At 45.4% G+C, this 20043-nt stretch overlaps 1 protein-coding gene across 1 annotated transcript in view; it reads right to left on the minus strand.

Annotated features, from left to right (window-relative positions):
• Positions 1-3221: 3221 nt before the first annotated feature.
• Positions 3222-20043, minus strand: part of JPH3 (junctophilin 3) — a 36081-nt gene continuing 19259 nt past the window's right edge. The window contains exons 3-5 of the mRNA XM_058155189.1: positions 10453-10577; positions 6883-7787; positions 3222-3511 (exon numbers count right to left, since the gene is read on the minus strand). Of these exons, the coding sequence (XP_058011172.1) occupies positions 3431-3511; positions 6883-7787; positions 10453-10577 (1111 nt within the window). The 3' untranslated portion in view covers positions 3222-3430. The remainder of the gene's footprint in view (positions 3512-6882; positions 7788-10452; positions 10578-20043) is intronic.

Below are 20043 nucleotides of genomic sequence, written 5' to 3' on the forward strand. Positions count from 1 at the left end.
GAGGGCGGCATTTTTATTTAACGAGTCATGTCTCTGAGCAGGACGTATCTAGTCCTTGCGCTTCTCTCTGCACTATCATTAGTGCTGCTGAAAAAATCAGCTTGTATGGGGTAAATGCGTGGTGGACTGAGTTTTCTCATGCCTTCGTTTAGGAGCACATCAGTAAGCAGATTGTGGTTATGGGTGGGGGCCTTTAGTAGAGGAAAGGGACTTGGTTGCAAACCCTTTATAGCCTGGAGCTCTTTCCGTATGTAATTCTAACCCTCTTACCATCTTTTTTTTTTTTAAAGAAACTGGAGACCTTCCAGAAGTTGGCCCCCAAATCCTGTCAGCCTCAACTCACACGGCTGATAGTAAATAATGGGAAGGGTAGTTTAACAGCGCCAAGGTCAAACGCTCACGTGTTTGCTTTCTGTACCCAAGAGAGAATAAAGGAAAACAGATCAATAGCAACCTTTCTCAACTGCTTCTCTGCATGTACTTTGGGATCCAAGACCCATAATTCACAGCCAACAGATCTGAAAGACTGCCATCTTGACTATTTTGCTGGGTAGTTAAGCCATGATCTTCCAGATGTTGACCAACGGCAGCTCCTGGCAACATCTGCCAACGTAGATAATGAGAAAAGATGGAGATGATTTGAACACTTATCAGGAGGGTCATGCTTGGCCCACCGTGGCTCTTGATGAGGGCACTGTGTCTTGAGTAAGGATCAAGTTGCATTTCCCTCACTGCAGACAATGCAGGGCCAAGATTTTGCCATTTTTGGATTGGTGGGAAAGGCATGGGAATTCAGCTGCATGTTTTCCAGACCACCCCCAGCTGTTGACCAGACCTCTTCAATCCAGCTTTGCAAGGTCAATTTGGGCTGCAAAGCTACTCAGATGCATCCTTCTCCTTCGCTGAAACTTAAGGATGAAGCCGTGGGTTTGTCTTGTGTCTGTGAATGATTTTTTTAAGTGATGTATTAAATCAGGGGTGTCCAACCTTGGCAACTTTTAAAACTCGTGGGCCAATTCCCAGAATACCCCAGCTAGCCTCCCACAGGAGTTGTATAAGCCAATCATCCTGTTGGACAACTGGCCAACTTTCCCAGCTGCACAAAAACCCAGATGGGGGACAGAAGATCCTTTCGTTTTATGCAGCAAAACTGGGACACCCACCAGGTAGGGTCAAAAAAGTCAACATGGCAGCCAAGAGTGTAAACAAAGCCAAAGGAAGCTACTGGACTTTGTTTTTTCTTTGAAGACATTTCACTTCTCATCCAAGAAGCTTCTTCGGCTCTGACAGGATGGAGGGGAATGGAAGGATTTATATTCCTTGAAGACAGCTGGTCATTTGCATCCTTTTAGCTGGTTAAGGTCACCTGGAGGTTTATGTGTGTCTTCAGGGTCACCTGAGTTGTGCTCTTGGTTCCTGTAGTCTGCAATTTTTTCCTCTGGAAATCCATTCCTACTCCCACACCATTCCAAGGGTGTTCATCCCAAATTGTATAGCTAAAACACCCTCTAAAAAGGATGCAAATGACCAGCTTGTCTTCAGGGGATATAAATCCTTCCGTTCCCCACTATTCTGTCAGAGCTGAAGAAGCTTCTTGGATGAGAAGCGAAACATCTTCAAAGAAAAAAACAAACAAGAAAATCCAGTTGTCTCTTGAAAAAACACCTTTTGGACAACCATGACCTGGATGACTGAAAATCTCTACAGACTTTTAGAAATGGAGCTGTGCATTATACCCAAATGAACATCCATTAGACCTGAATGAAAATTTGTCTGGGCTTTAGATGCAATGCACATGAAAAATGGCTAGAGCTTTGATGGAGGGTCCTAGCTGCCTTCTCAACTCGACCTACCTATTGGTTGAAGAGAACTCAACCAATATTGTGCCTCCCCCCCCCCACCCGAACAAAAACTTCAAAGGCACTGTTGCTTCCTTAGTAACGAAGGTGCATATTCAGTGAACAACCAAGGCAGAGGAACCCCACCGCATCCACCCCCCGCAAAATAAGAAGAAGAAGAAAGAAGAACAACGCAGGCATCTTATAAAGATGTTTTGAACCATACCAAAATTAAGTGATACATAGAGGAGAGAAAACAAATTATAAAAAGAGCATTACATACTCGGAGGCTGTTGTTGACAATGTTTTCGTTGTTGTTCTCTAGTTTTGGTTTTGGTTTTTTTTTTTTTCCTTTTTTTGTACAGGGATTATGTCGGAAGCTGGAATATACATCCTGCAGACAAAATGCAAAACTATTACATGCTCCGAGGCCAAGCAGGACATCTGGAAATGGCTCATGGCAAGATGGAAGAAGGGATGCCCGTCGCGCCCCGTTCCTCGCGGTGCCACAGTGGCTCTTGGGGGGTGGGTGGGTGGGAACATTCGAGCATCGTTCCCCATAGAGAGGGGCCGACTCCTTGGCAATTCTGGAGGATGCGTTTCCTGGAAAACCTTGCTCATCTTTCACAACAAAACAAAACCTTTCTGGGTTTATTTTAAACACCTGCCGGAAAGGATGAAAAAAAAAATGTGTCGAATGAGATTTGAAAAAAAAAAAAAGGAAAGGAAAAAAAAAAGATGGTGGAGTTTATAGAAAACAGGATTTTTACCTGAGCCTCAGCATCCTGCAGGTGACTTTATGCAAAACTTTGGTAAGACGGGTGGCCAATAAATTTGACAAATAAATAATTTTCTATTGTCGCCTGGGACAACGAATGATTTTTTTTAACTCATTGGGTGGGAAAAAAAATACTTTGGACGAGGAGGGCGAAGGGCTTAAGACTTTTGTGCTGGATATGGCTGTTTAAATGATTCAAGAAATGGTTCTCGACCATCCGCATCATCCGCTCGGGCCGTTCTCTCTTTTGGCCGGTCAGACTTTCCCAGCTCAACGTGAACGCCGGGGTCGCGCTGGGATTTCCTCAAAGGACCCCACCGTCCATATCACCAAGCAATGCCAGGACCGCCGCATCTCTCCAAACGTTGCCTTGAATGAAACGTCTGAAGGTGGAGAGGCAATTGAAACCCCTTTCCTACATCTGACTAAATCCACTCAGAGGAACGCTTTCCATCCTGTCTGGTGTACTGGGAGGGGCGGGAATGCTGCTGCTACCATTCTGCCATGCCACACAGCAAAAGGATTGTGCAAGCAAAGAATTTTGGGCTAAAATCCAAAACATTACCTAGGAGGGGGACGGGGTGGGGGGGGTGGGGGGGAAAAAGGCAAACTGTGAGTGAGACTCAATCGGTGGTGAAAAGACTTGAAAGTTGTCGCGGGACAGTTCAAAACGACGACCTCGTTCTCCCGTTGGGTCTCTCGCAGCATTATCCCCATTTTCAGACCGCTTGGGGGCGGGTTTTTTTTTTGTTGTTGTTGTTTTTATTAATTAATTATTAACCGGTCGGAGTTTTGCAAACAAGACAGTCTCGGTTTAGATGAAAAAGTTAATAAACAAAATGGCGACTCCAATGTTTAACAAGATCACCATGACGACTAGGATGGGAGCTGAACCCTAAAACAGAGGAAAGAAAAAGAGGGAGAGGATTATAGGGGGACCCCCAGATCAGTTGGGAGGGAGGAGAGGTGGTCAATGGCTGCTGGAATTTCCACAGTTTAGGGGAACCTCAGAACCAATGATTCCCAAGTCCCAGGGTTTTTCAACTTTGACTACTTGGTGGTGGACTTCAACTCCCAGACTTCAAGGTTGTGGACTTCAACCGTGAGCTGGCTGGAAGGTTCTGGGAGTTGAAGTCCACCACATCTTCAAGTGGCCAAGGTTGAAAACACTGCCCAGTCCAATGCAAGGGTTTATTGGGTTCCCACTTTAGACGGCTGCAGTCTCTCTTCACTGTCCTCTGCTCAACTGACCCTTAAAATGATCCTTAAAAGATTGTCCTTGAGCCATCCCCCACAACTTTGTGATGTCTCCATCCTGTTTCCATTGCAGAAGATGGAACGGACAAGTTTCATGCACTGCATTGCACGCTCACCAAAGTCAACTAATCCACATTCAGGGTTTGGGCAGTAGAAGCTAAGAGGCAGGACGAAACTCCTGCACCTTGCTTTTGTTTCAGGAGTTAATTTGTGCCGTTTTCCGAGAACGCCCACAAGGTACTCTCAGAGTGCCCAGATTCTCCACCAGAGAGATTCCCTTCCCGAGTCTCGGGGTGAGCGAAAAGGAGGGTCTGTGAAATCTGTGGCCTCTCCAAATGGAAGGAATTTTTTTTCCCCAGCATTATTCCCACCATCCAGGAGAAACGGCAGCTTTGGGTGGCAAAGCACGAAGAACTACTAAATAGCTGCAGCATCATCGTCCTGCAGATAGATGCCTTCAAGGAGCGCTTGGGGAGTTTCCTTACACAAATCTGCAGGATTGGTATTTCAAGAGGAAGCCTGTGTGTGTGTGTGTGTGTGTGTGTGTGTGTGTGTGTGTGAGAGAGAGAGAGAGAGAGAGAGAGAGAGAGAGAGAGAGAGAGAGAGAGAGAGAGGAGAAGCACTCCCCTTTTCCAGGGTAGGAAAAACATCCCTGTTGCTGCATAGCAACACACTGCAAGGATGCTGGCCAACCAGATCAACAGCTCACATGCCTCTTCCCCCCCCTCCCCCCCCCCGGCAATACCTGGCTGCCCAAGCTTGGCTTTATCCAGGTAGATGCAGAACATCCCTTTGGCCATTTGCCTAACAGCCTCTAAGAATCCATCTGTCCCTTCAATCTGTATTTGTAGCCTTTCGGTTTAGCATAAACAGTCCCTATTTCCTGAGGAGACTTTACACAAACTGTCATGGACCTGCTGCGGATTTCCTTCGCTCACCCCAGGACTTGCTCTGAGCTTTCAGATCCCACCTGGGAGTCTAGGGCGGGAACATCTCTCTGCTGCAACAGGTAGGCTCGCAAAGGCGCCAGGTGCAGCGGCCAGACTTATGGTGAGCAGGACCACGTCGGATTGCACCACAAACTCGGCCGTTGCAAAACACCCCAACAGAAGAGAAGCAGGGACTGCTTTCAGCAATGTGGAAACGAGGAGGAGATGGGAAGTGATGTTTTAAGAGGAGAACAGGTGGGCTACAAGGCTGTCCCTGACCTTCTAGATGGAACAACGGTCTCCGTTTCTTGTTCTTCTCTTTCTCATCTAGGTTCTATGTTTCCAGGCTCGGGAACTCTGAACAAGCCAAGGCCAGATTTGAAATTCCCCAGGGCCACCTCCTGAGGGCTAAAAGCCCAACTCACATCTAAGTGAGTTCCCAAATAGGACTAAAAGGACATATGCTAGTCTAGTGGATTTGACGGTATATAAATTGAATAAATAAATAAGCCACCAGACAAGCTCTGAGGACTCCAAAGGAAACACAATGGGTAATTTACACTTGGCACAAACTCAAAGAGAAGTCCGGCAGTCGTTCCAAAAGGCTTTCCCTGCAAAGGGGCTGCGGTCCCAGGACTGGCTAATACTCGTTGGATGATAAAGGGTGTGACATCGCTCCATCATCCCCCACCCCTCTTTGCTTCAGCAACTCCAGGAAAAATATCTATCACTAACCTATAAGCTTCTTACCTCTTTGTCCCCTAAGCTTCAGCACTTCCCCCATGTTCCACAGCCATGGAAAAGGAAAGCCACCCCATGCGGTCTGATCCTGACCCGGGTCTGACCAATTCCCTGCGCAGATGTCATATTCACACCACGCTGGTCTTGCACAGTAGGGGAACTCCATCAGGTTTAGCATTATTTGAGATTCATATGTATAACCTAGACTTCCAACACATCACAAACATCTTGTGAGTAGCCAGCAAAACTTTGCCGGGCCATCAAACCATCGTAGCTGAAAGAATCTCAGTGCAGGCACATCTACCTTATGATTTGACCATTGGCAGAGGAAGAAGGGCTACTGGGAGATCTCATTGCTGAGTAAACCAAGACAATCCATTCAATTACATCAAAGGCTTTTCCAGACCAAAAGCCACAGCTGAGAATATTGTGTACTTAGTACTATCTATTCTAAGAAAACCACTTCATTTATTTATTTTTCTTAACAAAATCAAAAAAGGAGGAGGATTCTCTGTTTGCTTACTTTGCATAGTAGACAAGAATTTGTAAAAATCGGGATCGACAGTCTTTGTTTTTAAAATTAGACTCCCCTAATAGGTTCTTACAGATGATGGGGAAAAACACAGAAAAATAAACTAGCACTGAACAAGGACACCGTCAAAGGGAGGGCAAACCTGCTTCCTTCCAATAGTCTTTTATGAGAAAAATCATGGGGGGATGACTTGAAAGTTACACATTCCATCCCAGACTATCAACAAACCAAATTCTTCCTTGGCTGCTTGTGGGATGCAAATACAAGCTACCTCACCTGTCCAAGAACTGTCCACTCAGTTGCTAAGCAGAGATGCTGCAGGTTTTTAAGCTGGCATGGATAGTTTTAAGAGAGCTGATTACTGTCCCCTATGCACAAGAATGGATGAGACTGCTTTCAGCTTGCCCCTCCACACCCACCAAGGTGGCTGATTCCTGCATTGCCTTGTCACACTTCCAAAATACCACACAAGTCTCCCCGCGAACCATAGCAGAGGCCCTAGTAAAGACTGCCAAAACTTCTCATTCTCTGCTCCTTATTTTAGTTAGCGAGCACCATTTGGTTTGAGTAGAGAGTCAGAAGATCAATTCAAATTAAAAGTTTGAGATGTAAAATTAGTGAGGGAACGAATCAATAATAGCATGCAAGTGGCCGCTCGCATATTCCATGCATACTTTGTATGCACGCAGAGCTCAGCGTCTCTCAAGTGGCCTACTCCTCCTAGCCAGGGGCATCATCCACCCAAGGGCTTCAGCGTCACTACTTATGAAGTCTCACAGACAAGCCCATCCAGAGTGCTCCACTTACCGCGCTGGATTTGAGCTCATCTCCATTTTCCTCCTCTGATTCTAGTGCAACAGGTAAGGATTTCTGTGGTGGAGAGCAAGTTAAGTCCCACCTCAACAGACGGGGTTCACCTTTATCCCCGAACCTCAGGCTCTCTAGTTTCTGCACTGCTGGCTCACCAGAAGATGCTGGCCTGAAGTTCTCCTTGTTCTGGGAGGTTGACCTCAGCCTCTGGACGCCAAAGCCCCGCTCTTCCCCAGGATGTGGTTCTTCAGCCAGGTTCTTGCTCAGACCCATTTTGCCCTGATGCCTTTTTTGGGATTGCATCTCTTGCATGTAAGAGTCCATCCTCAGGAGGGGCTTCATTTCCATCTCGTAATTGCTCAGCTTCTCCTCATCCAGCTCCGAGAGCTTGTTGCTCCCCGAGCCGTGGTGGTGTGGGCGGTGATAAGTCCACGAAACCATGGTTGGAGGGTCTGCCCACCGCTCCCGTGGTTTGTGATTGGCGGTGCCATGCTTGTGCCCACCACCGCTCCGGCCTCGATGGTCTTCCAATTGGCCGCTGCGCAAGACCCCGCCTCTTATCCCATGAGGCCCGCCCTCCTTGTCTTCGCCCCAGCTGTTAGGCCTCATGAACTCCCTACTGCGTCCCTCCAACAACATCTGGATTTCCCCACCCCTCTCCTCGTCCATGGAGACCTGTCTGGTGAAGTGGGCATTCTTGTTCCGACAGGAAGGACCCAGAGGTGGGGATGAGGAGGGGCTGGCAGGGAAGCTTTGGAGAGGGCTGTCATCCGGTGTGAGGTCCGAAGGTGTCGTTCCTTTTCTGTAGAGCTCTGGGCTTTCCTGCTGAAGGGGAGTCCCTGTAGAAAGGACCTCGATCTCATCGCTTGAATGCTGGTGCTTTGGCCTCTGACACTCAAGCCCTAGAAGAGGAACAAGCAGCAGAAGGTGAAGAAGGAGCAGAAGATGTCTTCCAGGTCATGGTTGTCCCAAAGGTGCTTTTTCAAGAGGCAACTGGACCTTTCTTTCTTTTTTTCTTTGAAGACGTTTTGCTTCCCATCCAAGCTTCTTGGATGAGAAGCGAAACGTCTTCAAAGAAAAATCAGAAAGTCCAGCTGCCTCTTGAAAAAGCACCTTTGGGGCAAGAAGCAAAAGATGAACAAAAATCAGAAAATGAGCAACAAGGTGGTCATTTCATAAGGAGCCCCTTCCTGTTATCAGTTCAGGAGGAGGCAGGAGAATACTTACCCATGTTTAATGTCAAGCAGAGATCTTAGTAACTGATGCAAAGAGAGGCTAACCTCTTGTACAAACACAACTAAGTGTCTCGAGATACCTTCAAGACTACCAGTTTAATGGCCTCACTCATTTTCATGAAACACCTCTCACCATAAGATTCCCTGAAGATAATACACAATCATTGCTGTATTTCTCCAGGGGAAGGGGGAGAAATCTAGTCTTAATAGTTCTATCTTTATCAAAAATATAGACTCTTGAGTTTAGCTTGGCCCTTGGTAGCTCCATGCACACTTTCATAAGAGTTGTTTTAGGACCAGTAAGAAAATACTGTAGTTTGCCACGGCTGTCTTCCCAGGATTTGAATAGTTATTTTCTGGCCTGCAGTCACTTCTGGATATGCTCCTGGTTGTCTTTCCAAATATCAACCAGGTCCAACTCTGCCTATTTTTTTCCAAAATTACTTAAGGTCCTGTAGGGGATACTACTACCTTCTGCATGGCAATACATTGGTTAGGACCAATCAAAATTTCACAAAAGGATCTGTATGCTTTCTCCAGAACTTTCTCTAGAAAATAAATTAATAAATAGTTAAAGTGACATTCCTGCCACATTCTTCAAATTGTCTTAGCAAATAAATGGAGGGGGGGGGAAAGATGTCTACTAAAAAGAAAAAGAAGCAGAAAAGAATCTGTTGAAACTGTTATGTATACTTGGTACTTGAAAAGTTGGCAGACCACTGAAACGTGATGAAGACAAGACTAAAAAAGACACTTGTACCCATTTTTTGACTCATTCATCTGTAGGTAGGGTAGAGTAGTATGGTGCCCTAGAGGTGGAGCTTTCTCTCACAATTAGGAGGCTGTGAGTTTCATCCTAGGTAGCGGCAGATATTTCTCTCTCTGGGCACAGTGAGAAAATATCTGCTGTGCACTGGTGACAGGAAGGGTATCTGGCCAATAAACTCTTGGCTCCATTCAGTTGCCCCAACTCCACCCCGATGCAAGGGATTACGGGGTCATTAAAAGACCCCCAAAAAAGTAAATCATCTGTAGGTAGGGTAGCACTTGGTATACATTTCCAGTGAAGCTCAAACGAGTTGGGTAACATCTTCTCCAACTAACCAATTGCATTCAAGGGCATTGTGAGCTACGCTCACTTCACGAGACACATCAGGCAGCCATCAAAACCAGGCAGAGTTTCAGTCGTGTCAATGCCAACCACGATCTTGACTTTTCTGACCTTTAGCGGGTGGTCGCTCCTGAATACATCCTTCAAAAATTCAAATTCCAGTACTTTCTTGTATAAGAAAGTTGAAGCAGCCCTGTTTGCAAGTAAAGTCCCAAGAGCAAAGCATTTTGTAGATGCCGCTTGTTTGGGTAGATTATGGACGTATCTACAATCCACACCCACAGCTAACCACAATGCGAAATGACTTGTCAAGGCCTCAATAGCCCAAAAGGGAGAGAGATAAAGAACCCTGGATTAAAACTACTTAAATCTTTCGTTTTTCACTAAGTTAGCAAAAGCCTTCAATTCGGTGCAAAGAGTAGCATTGTTTGTTGTGGCAGACGCATATTAATTAGTGGGTTGCTTAATGAAGGCAGCTTACATCTTTTCTCCCGTCCTATTTTTGGCCCCGCCCAAGATGACAGAACTAAGGCAGGCCTTTATGGCAAAAGCCTCTGCAGATCCCTGATCCGGACCCTCTGCAGGGCTGCTAAGACTGCTTAGATCAGGTCTCCAAATGCTGTTTATTAGAGCTTTGCAGGGACTTGGGCTGCAGTTTCTGATGTGGGCTCTTCCATTCTAAAGGAATGAATTTTGCACCGTTATTTCAGGTTCTCTTTCTGTTGGTTTGTGTACTAACGTTCATGATTCTCAATCTCCACGAGTCAGAAAATTAGGCTGTACATAAATGGGCAATTACTAATGAATCATATCAGATCCACTAGATTCCTTTGTGCTCTCAGAAGTGGCTGGGCTTCAGCCTCATCCACCATGCTGCTCCAATGATTATCACTGGGAGGGGCATGTACCTTATTCTTGAAAAGAAGAGAAGGGAAGGGAAATAAATAGATGGGGAAGGGAAGGGAAGAGGAAGAGAAGAGAAGAGAAGAGAAGAGAAGAGAAGAGAAGAGAAGAGAAGAGAAGAGAAGAGAAGAGAAGAGAGTCAACAGGGAATCAAGTTGTTTCTCCATTTCTCCAAATGGAGAAACAAGGAGAAATCCACAAAACATGGCTTGCGCCATGCTGCGGGAATATGGCCCTGCCTCCCTAGCCTAGATGTGGACTCAGGAGGAAAGAAGCTAAGTCCAAGGTTCTGCAGAGGTTCTTCCAGGTTGTACTGACCGTTTTCTCGGTGCTGGAAGGAAGGTGAAAAATCTTTGGCAGTGATCCTAGCAACCCGCGCTTCCTCCTGAGATTTCTGTGCTGCTGTCACGGCGGCATCGGCCTTCGCTCGCGAATGGGAGGTCCTGTGGGAGACGGAAAGACAAAGGTATGAATGGTTATGGCATCTGGCTTGGGTAAAGGAGCAGAGGCAGTGGTGGGATTCAGCCAGTTCGCACCACTTCGGGAGAACCGGTTGTTAACTTTCTGAGCAGTTTGGTGAACTGGTTGTTGGAAGAAATCATTAGGGCAGAGAACCGGTTGTTAAATTATTTGAATCCCACCACTGAGCAGAGGATGTCTCAACAGGGAAAAGAGGAAGCCAACAACTGTAAAGGAAGACAACGTGTAGAAAGGAGAACACACACACTGTTGGAGTTTCTTGGCAAAGAAACGTACTTAGGCCTGCGTACGGTTGGAGTTACTTTTCCCAGCACAAATTGGATCACAAAACTTTCTCAGCTTTCTCAAATTTTAATGTGAAGAACATAAGCTAATGAGAATAAGACAAATTCCTTGTGTGTCCAATCACAACTTGGCCAATAAAAATTCTATTCTATTCTATTCTATGTAGAATCAAGAACGAGACATTTTCCAAATTTCACCCAAAAAACAGAAGAGGCCTAGTGGGCTCTACAGACTACCATAATTACAGATTTGAAGGAATTGGATCAAAGCCAATGGCTGGAATCAGGAAATAAGTGATCCTATCAGCGGATGAAGGGGAAGAAAGAAACAGACAGGTGACAAGTTCCCAATGCAAATGCTTGGATCACGACTGTTATGAAAACAGTTCAAAACTTAACAATCTAAAGACACTCAAAAAGCTGGGCAATATTTGATTTTAAGGCCACGGCTGCTGGATGGAGGATAGGAAGAGGAGGATCTAATTTGCCAGATTTACTCCGTGAGCCATCAACTTGTCTGGGTAGTTCAGCTCAGCAGTCTAGAGTTCAGCATCCAGCCCCTATCTTGACCTTCCGGTCAAGTCTCATGGGTCAATGCTGAAACTCAGTTGCAGGAACATCCTTACGGGCAAGGCATCTAGAACAGGGGTCTTCAACCTTGGTCCCTTTAAGACTTGTGGACTTCAACTCCCAGAGTTCCTCAGCCAGCTTTGCTGGCTGAGGGACTCTGGGAGTTGAAGTCCACAAGTCTTAAAGGGACCAAGGTTGGAGACCCCTGATCTAGAAGATTGGACTAAGGGGTGAAAAATAAGGTTGCTATCCTTCAACCTGGCACACACACACCTGTTTTTCTACCTATAGCGGTTTCTGTAGCCATGAGGGAACATCCAGGGTTGCAGTCTCCCCTTATGCTCCAAAGTGCTACTGGCCCAATCCCACTTTAGGGGTCACACATGTGGGGGTTTCTTTTTTCTGGATGTACAAATCCGCTCCACAGATGAAAATCAGCATCGTTTGCAATTCATACCGGTTCCATCCTTCCCTTACTACAGCTGGATGATCCTTACAAGGCAAATTATATAATGTATGCCTGCAGGCTAAAATTAATTTGTTTTCACTTGTGATGCATCAGTAGCAACATGATTCTTTCTCCTGGAGGTAAAAACTCACTGGCATTAGAGCCAAACAACTGGAGGCACATTAGCAAGTGGTCTGCTCGACTCTACAGGAAGTTCTCCTTGAGCGACTGCCCCGTTGAGCGACTGTTTGCAGATAGGATGGTGATATAAAACCGGCCGGTGGATATTTGTGGTGGGCAAATGGGGCTGATGATGGCTGCACCACCTTCAACTAATGATACCTGTTTCCGCTTCATTTAAACATAGGATCATTTTGCAAAAGGACTACATTAGATTGGTGTTTCTCAACCTTGGCAACTTTAAGATGGGTGGACTTCAACTCCCAGAATTCCCCAGCCAGCAAATTCCAAAGTGGGCCATTGCAATCAACCTTTGCTTTCGATCTCTGAAAAGTGCTTTTCCAAAAGACAACTGGACTTTTTTGTAGTTTTCTTTGAAAACGTTTTGCTTCACATCCAAGAAGCTTCTTCAGTTCTGGATGGGAAGTTTCTTCAGCTTCTTGGATGAGAAGCGATACGTTTTCAAAGGGAAAAACAAAAAACAAAAAACAAGGAAGTCCAGCTGCCTTTTGGAAAAGCACCTTTGGGACAGCCATGACCTGGAGAATTGAGCATCTCCGTAGACGCTTTGCTTTCAATGCAGCTTCAGGGTAAAATGGTGCTTTTTCAAGAGGCATGTTGTGCCTCGTCCTCCCTCCTCTCCTCAGCCAGGCCCCTCCCGTCTCGTCCCGGGTCTGATATCAGACTCGGAGTCTGATAATGAAGATGAACGGCCTGTTATGCCTCCAGCCCCCGGCCCTGGCCCCATGCCCGGACAGGATGTCAGGAATGAACAAACAAACCTCACTCATACGGCGTGTGTTCCTTTGGCTCAGTCATCAGAGGAAGTCAGCCACAGATTTGAATTACTCGGGCCTACTCCTTCTGACCCCTCCCTTTCTCAAACAGCAGAAAACAATTCAAAGTGGGAGGATCCTCGCTTCCGGAGATCTGAGAGGCAATGTCAGCAGAAGGAAGGGAGGGGCAGGCCTGGATAAATGCTGAGTCATGGAGCCACACCCCACAGTCTATATAAAGGACCTGCTTTTGGCATTCCTTGAGTCAAGCAAAGTCTCATCTAGTTTGCTGAAGTCACAACTTGGACTCCTGCCTGCCCTGAGGAACCTGGAAGGAATTTGGCAAAGCTGCAGAGGCTTCGTGGCCACGCTTGATACGGACTTCCTAGACTCAGTCGTCAGAGGGGGAGGGGGATACGACAAGGCAACTGGACTTGGTTTTTCTTTGAAACCAGAATCCAAACCAGGATGATTGAGAATCTCCATAGACCTTCAGAGAAAAAGGCCATCAAGCAGAAGAGCCTTCCACCCACCGGTTGCTCACGGTATCTTTATGGTCCAACCTTTGGTGGTCCAATCTGGGCAAACCTTCCCCTTTGAAGGATCTCGGGCTGATGCCAGGCAGATACCACAGAAATGGGACAGAAGAGGCCACAGGTGCAGAAACTCCTGCTACAACCAAAGGCACAAAATCGTATCTTTTTCCTAGAGAGCTCTCTTGGAAACAAAGGCAAGAAGGAAGGGAGAGGAGGAGAGAAGCCCACAGTGGGGGAGGTTTTACCTCCAGATTTAAACTGAGCCACTGTTGACTGTTTAGAGGCACAGAATCTGGATGCTCAGGAGGAGGGATGGGGGAAGCGAAGCAGGTTTGAGATCAGAGAGAGCCATGACAAGGCTTGTTCCCCCAAAGGAACAAAAGACAAGAGGAGAGTCCACCCAAAGAGGATCGGCTTCTCTGCACAACCATCAGCCAGTTTGTGATCAGAATCCAGGAACTCGTGTCCAGCTTCAGGGGCATCGTCTCTGGCTCTCTCTGGAAGCAATCCATGGAGAAAGGTAGCTCGATCATCCTGGCCTTTGGTGCAAGAAGACTGGCAGGAGATGAATTATTCATTGCCACTGCAGATGTTGGCTTCTGCCTGCAGACTTAAGGAGCCATCTGTTCAGGAGGAGGGAAAAAAACAAGAAGGCTGCCCTGTTTGACTGGGGAGGGCAAAGGAAAGAGAAAGCAGCTGTTGGTTTCTATGGCTTTGCTTGGGAAACTTCAGAGCCCCTTTTTCACACCAACATTCTGTGATTCAGAATTGTTAGTCTCTCTACCTTTAACTCTTGGACCATACAGTATGGTCTGCTTCAGAAAGCATTTCAAATCATAGTTCTTCTCACAACGGATTGTTGAATGTGCCACAACTATTTGAATGTACACTATATTAAGCTAGAAAGCAATACAACACACTTACAAAGAGCTAGATCCATGAAGGTTACTACACCATGTATTAATCTTATTTTCTCAACCAACAATAGTTTACCTGGAAGCCCATCGTATTTTCCCTGGCTAACAACAGTTGGCTGTCTCACCTACAAGACAATGACACGGGCCATGAAATACAAACCAGATTGACTAGGTTTTAAATATCACATGGAGTCAAAAGTCAACAAGTCATGATCAAGATTAGTGTGATAACTGCAACCAAGAGTTGAGTTCAGCCATGATTTGCTGACTTTTTGACAATCAATGCCAAAAGGAAGCAGCATTAGAAGATACAGCATTACTTATGAACCAGATGAGTGACTCTCACTAGTCATTGTAAATACATGGGCTTATAGATCTCAGAATGTAGGTCAGGAAAGGGGAAAAAAAGAATTGAAATAATATTCTAAAATTTTAGGCATTGGAACGTCCTGCCCTGAGGATGCTCCAGCTGCATAATTATGAGGGAGGGGCTTTTGAGAAATCAGAAGCCAGAGATTTCCATCTATGCAGTTCGGTTTCCACCTTCTCAAAGACCGCCACTGTCTGGTAAGTTTCTCCCCCTCCCCCTGCCATCTTTGAAATTCCACCTTTTAACTACAGTTATGACCTCATCCGATTCTCAGCCGCTTGCCATCAGCACCTAATCAATAATTTATTAAACTAGTAATCAAATATCAGGTTGTGGAAGTAAACCATTAGCCAGTACCATTAACTTTCTGTAGACAATTTCCAAATCTCGTATATCATTACCACTGTGCTATTATTTTCCCTGGAACGTGGACCTGAGCTGGATCTCTAATTGGGAAAGGAAAAGAAGCTAATGCAACCTCTAGCATGACACAAACATCTGCTCTGAACTCTGAAACCAGACAGGAAAGCCAGTGCCCTGAATTACAAACAGCCAAGGCCTGGCTTCTTGGTTGACAATTGACTTGTCTTAATAGATGCTGTGGAGGCTGGCTGGAGAGCATGCAAAGCGACTCAGAGGCCAGATGGCTCTTTCAGAAGAAGAGGCTCCCAGATAGCCATAGACTTTTCTCTCCCATCTTTACCAGAATCCATCTTCTACCATCAGCTCTAACGATCCACTTATGGAACTCACCGGTGCAAGATGGAAGGATTCTCTTCCAACCTAGGCTAGGGAAATCTACCAAGGATAGAGACAGAAACAGGGGACATCAGAAATAGCCTCTTTCTCAGTAACAGTTGTTGAAGGACGTGCTGGGCGCCATTGCTTCTCCTGGGCATCTAGTAAGTTACTGTGAAGAGCATTATGGTTCTCAGTGGCAGGAGGCGAGGAACTTTGGCAGGATGTGGTTATCATATTCCATCATGGGGGCTTCTCACTGCAGGTATGGTGATGGTGTCATAGGGCAGTTTGGACCTGGGCTGCTTCATGTTGGTCCAGACTTTTCTGCTCTCTCAGGGCATCCATGCTATTCATAGTGGACATTCACTTAGGGCATAATGGTTTCTTCTCAAGATCCCATCAATGGGATTGCAGTGCCTTTCTTTTTAACCGACATGTATTTCCTGCTCATTCATGAATTCAGAATAAATCAAATACGTATCTTATCTTCCATTTAACATCAGACCTGCATTGTTAGTCACACTGGACAAAGGAAAGGAAGTTTATGCTTGTTTGATTAGCTTAGGCCGGTGTTTCTCAACCTGAGCAAATTTAAGATGTGTGGATTTCAGCTCCCAAAATTTTAGGAGTTGAAGTTCACACTCCTTAAAAGTTGCCAAGGTTGAGAAACATGGGTGTAGATGGTTGTATCTTTTCCTGAAGGTGAAATTAAATATGAATTAAAGAAGATGACGTATGTAACTCAGGAAAAAGGTGTGTGGGGCTACGCTGCAAATTCTTTTTTGACTTTCAGCTCAGGATGAGTCACCTGTATGTGCTCAGCATAAGATGAAGAAACATTTAGGGGATGTGGAGTGATGGGGGAACATCACTCAATTCTCCATCTAAAAGACAACATGGAGTCTGTCTGGGTTCCTTCCGTCACAGTATATGAAAAATATGTGCCCAAGAGTGTTTCTTTTGGGCGCATTTTTAAACCCAGCCTGAGAGCCTTAAAGAGGGGCCTCAGGATGAGTTAAGAACCAGTCTCCATATGTAGCTTTTTCCCAAGGTGCACATTGGGTGGTCTCTAGTCGCATCTGTTAGGCACAAATGTATCATCGTGACGCTCCTCTGAAGCACATGTTCTCCAGGAGACATCAGTGGGCTTCAGAACACAAGGAGCTGGTTTTGGGTTATTTCGCGATGACAGCTCTGCCATGCAAAACCCGTGTACCAAATATGTCTATATTGGTTATTTACAGATTGCAACTTAATTAACATCTGGAGAGGGACTTGCATTTCCCACCATCTGTCACTTCTAATGAAACACTATCAAGGGCATCAAAGAAATGACTGATTAAGACAAGGCAGGCAGGAAAAATTATATACAGGAAATGTCTGTAGGGACAGGAAATCAAGCCACTGGAAGTGCATCTGCAAGGATTTTCTTTTTCATCTCCACTCACTTTTTACACAATATCAGATGCTAACAAGGAGAGCTTCCTGAATTAAATCAAGCTGGGAAGATCTTTCTCTGGATCTACTGCTTTCTTTCCCATTGTTACATCCCAGAGTGGACTGCAGCAATATGCTTCATAGAGCGATTGTAGAAAACAGATTGGCAGGGCCGATGTAAATGCTTGGGACTGAGAACAACTGACACATGAATCCTTAGAAAAATACAGGAATGGCATCTACCATCCCACACTGTGCCAACTTTTATGCAAAACTCATCCAACTTGGGTCATATGGTCCAAAATACATCAAAGACTCCAAATATGTTGGAAACTTCTTTCAGTACCATATCTTTAGTTCCCTAACCCAAGACCACCAACATGCCAAGCCTTACTTCGCTTTGGTTCTCTGCGTTAAATGTGGTTGACAAACAATGACTAATAGCTTAGCAAGTCAACTACACCCAGCCAGCTGCAGTTTTGTTAATAAACTATAGCTAAACAAGGTATAGTCTTGCAAGGGATGTGGGTGGTCATTCTCTATGAAGTCCATCATGGCACAGGGCTGGATAGCCCTGGGCCATCTGTCCCCAAGTGTCTCTGCTCACCCAACAACATCTGACAGGGTTGGTGTGCTCCATGTCCCAAATTTTTTTATTTTTGTTTACATTTATATCCCGCCCTTCTCCGAAGACTCAGGGCGGCTTACAGTGTATAAGGCAATAGTCTCATTCTATTTGTATATTTTTACAAAGTCAACTTATTGCCCCCCCCAACAATCTGGGTCCTCATTTTACCTACCTTATAAAGGATGGAAGGCTGAGTCAACCTTGGGCCGGGCTTGAACCTGCAGTAATTGCAGGCTACTGTGTTCTAATAACAGCCTGAGCTATTCCGGCCCTTTTACTTCTACCACCAGGAGAAGAAACTGAAACAGGAGGACAGAAACATGTCTACCAAGTCAAGTAGAGGTACAGATCACCCTCTTCATCATGGGGAAAGAACAGCCATGATGGTGCTTTTCAAGAGAGGTAGCAATGATTTTGTAGACGTGTTTCTGTCCTCCTAGTTCAGCTTCTTCTCCAACACCATAACAAACACCTATAAAAGGGATTTATAGATAATTACCAGCAGCCTCTTATAACATTTTAAGAGTCTAGCCTCCATTATCTTTTTTCCCCCCAAATGATGAATTATTGACATCTGCACTTTCTGCTCCTCAGTAACTAGTGAGTGGCCACAACCTAGTGTGAAGTGCGAATTGGGTCATGATTTATTAGCTTGAATCACTCATATCCTACGTTACCTTCTATGTTCTAACCGGCAAGGCTCCTGGGCTTCTAAAGGCAATGCTTTCCTTACCACGAGCAATTCTGAATTACTGTTTGTGGCATCTGGAGGCCTGCAGTGTTGGAGTGTTGGATGAATCTGACATGGGCAGATTCTGACATAATTTGATCAGGATTTAATCATCTCCTGGCTTTGATGCTTTCCAAATGTTCAAATACAGCTTTGCAAAACAGATCAAAATAACCTTTTCTTAAAAAAAGAAAGAAAGAAAGAAAGTTTGAGAGAACATAGATGTAGAAAATATGTTTTACATCTGTACTTAAATCCATTTTTGTACACCGGTTCCCCCCCTCCCCTCCCCCAAATAAGAAATAATAGTAGAAGCAAACTGGGCTGGACCCTCTAAGCTACTGCTTCTCAATCGCATCAGCTTTAAGATGCATGGACTTCAAGTCCCAGCTGGCTGGGGAATTCCGGGACTTGAAGTCCACCCATCTTAAAGTTGTTGAGGCTGAGAAACATTGTTCAGGGTTCCCAACCTTTTCTATACCCGGCACCCCTGGAACGCTTCTGATAAATTCTCACACCCCTTACAAACGTAAATAATTAGATACATATAATTATACATATACGCTATAATTTTGAAACTTTTAAACCCAAGTTTTCGCACCCCCTGGAATATCGTCTTGCACTCCCAGGGGGTGCAAGCACCCCCGGTTGGGAACCACTAGAATCTAGATCAACACGCTCAAGAGCTCACAAACAGGCTTCAAAGGGTGAAAAAAACCTTTAAGCCTGACTCTTTGAGAAGGTTGGAAGCCACAAAAGAGCTCGGGCATCGTATGCGCTGCATCGTGAAACGCATTTCTTGTTGAACCCAGTGGGCTGCCAAACATCGCATGATGCCACCTTGACAAGCCACAACATTACAAGGGTAATCAAAGGGATTGGTGTTCATTATCTAGCTAAGCTGGGGCTGAGGGCAAAGCCTTTAATTATCTGGATTACCTAAGAATCTGGGGCCATCTTTTCCTCCCGCTGCACAGCACGTTCCGTATAACCTAAAGTAGAATTAGACACAGTCTGCTTTTTGAAGGCCAACCTCCTTAGGAAGGAGCAACGCTTGTACAGAGGCTGTGTTCCAGGTGATGGCGTCATTCATTAAGGCAGCTAGTGATCAGCACAAACAAACTCTTTCTGGCTTTAGGACCTAAAATCAGGTGCAAAGAGTCAACAGCCCAACAGGTCTTGCTGGAAAGCGACTCTTCTGCTTGCCAAATGAAGGTCCTGGAATTGTCTTTCAGCAACATCTGAAAACTCTCCATTCCCAAATTTTGCCCTAAAGCAACCTTTCCTCAAAGGAGTGCCTGAAGTGGATGCATGCCCCCCAGAATTGGAAGGAAGGAAGGAAGGAAGGAAGGAAGGAAGGAAGGAAGGAAGGAAAATCAGATGAAAGGAGAATAGAAAAAGAAAAAGGAAGGAAGGAAGGAAGGAAGGAAGGAAGGAAGGAAGGAAGGAAGGAAGGAAGGAGAAACACAGAAATGCACATGCTTTTACCAAGTTTCCTGAAAACAGACAGCTTGAGGGCGTGAACATAGCTCTCCTTCTCTTTCAAATGGCAGGAAAAGTACTTTACTGTCTCTGGTTTTTGCATAGTAACAGCTGCAGCAGCAACAGCAGCAGGACAAGGAGGAAGGGGGAAAGAAAAGGGGGAATGATTCATGCCGTCCAAAGGCAGCTCTGGAATCAAAAGGCATCTGCACCAGACGGATCTTCACCTGGTTTAACTTGAGCCATCCCCCTTAAGCACTGTATCCGGTCTGGATTAGCTCTTTCATCTTTCCAAGTTTTTTTTTTCCCTTCCCCAAATTAATCTCTTCC

The sequence above is a fragment of the Ahaetulla prasina genome, chromosome 12 (assembly GCF_028640845.1).
Source record: "Ahaetulla prasina isolate Xishuangbanna chromosome 12, ASM2864084v1, whole genome shotgun sequence".
Taxonomy (NCBI): Eukaryota; Metazoa; Chordata; class Lepidosauria; order Squamata; family Colubridae; genus Ahaetulla; species Ahaetulla prasina.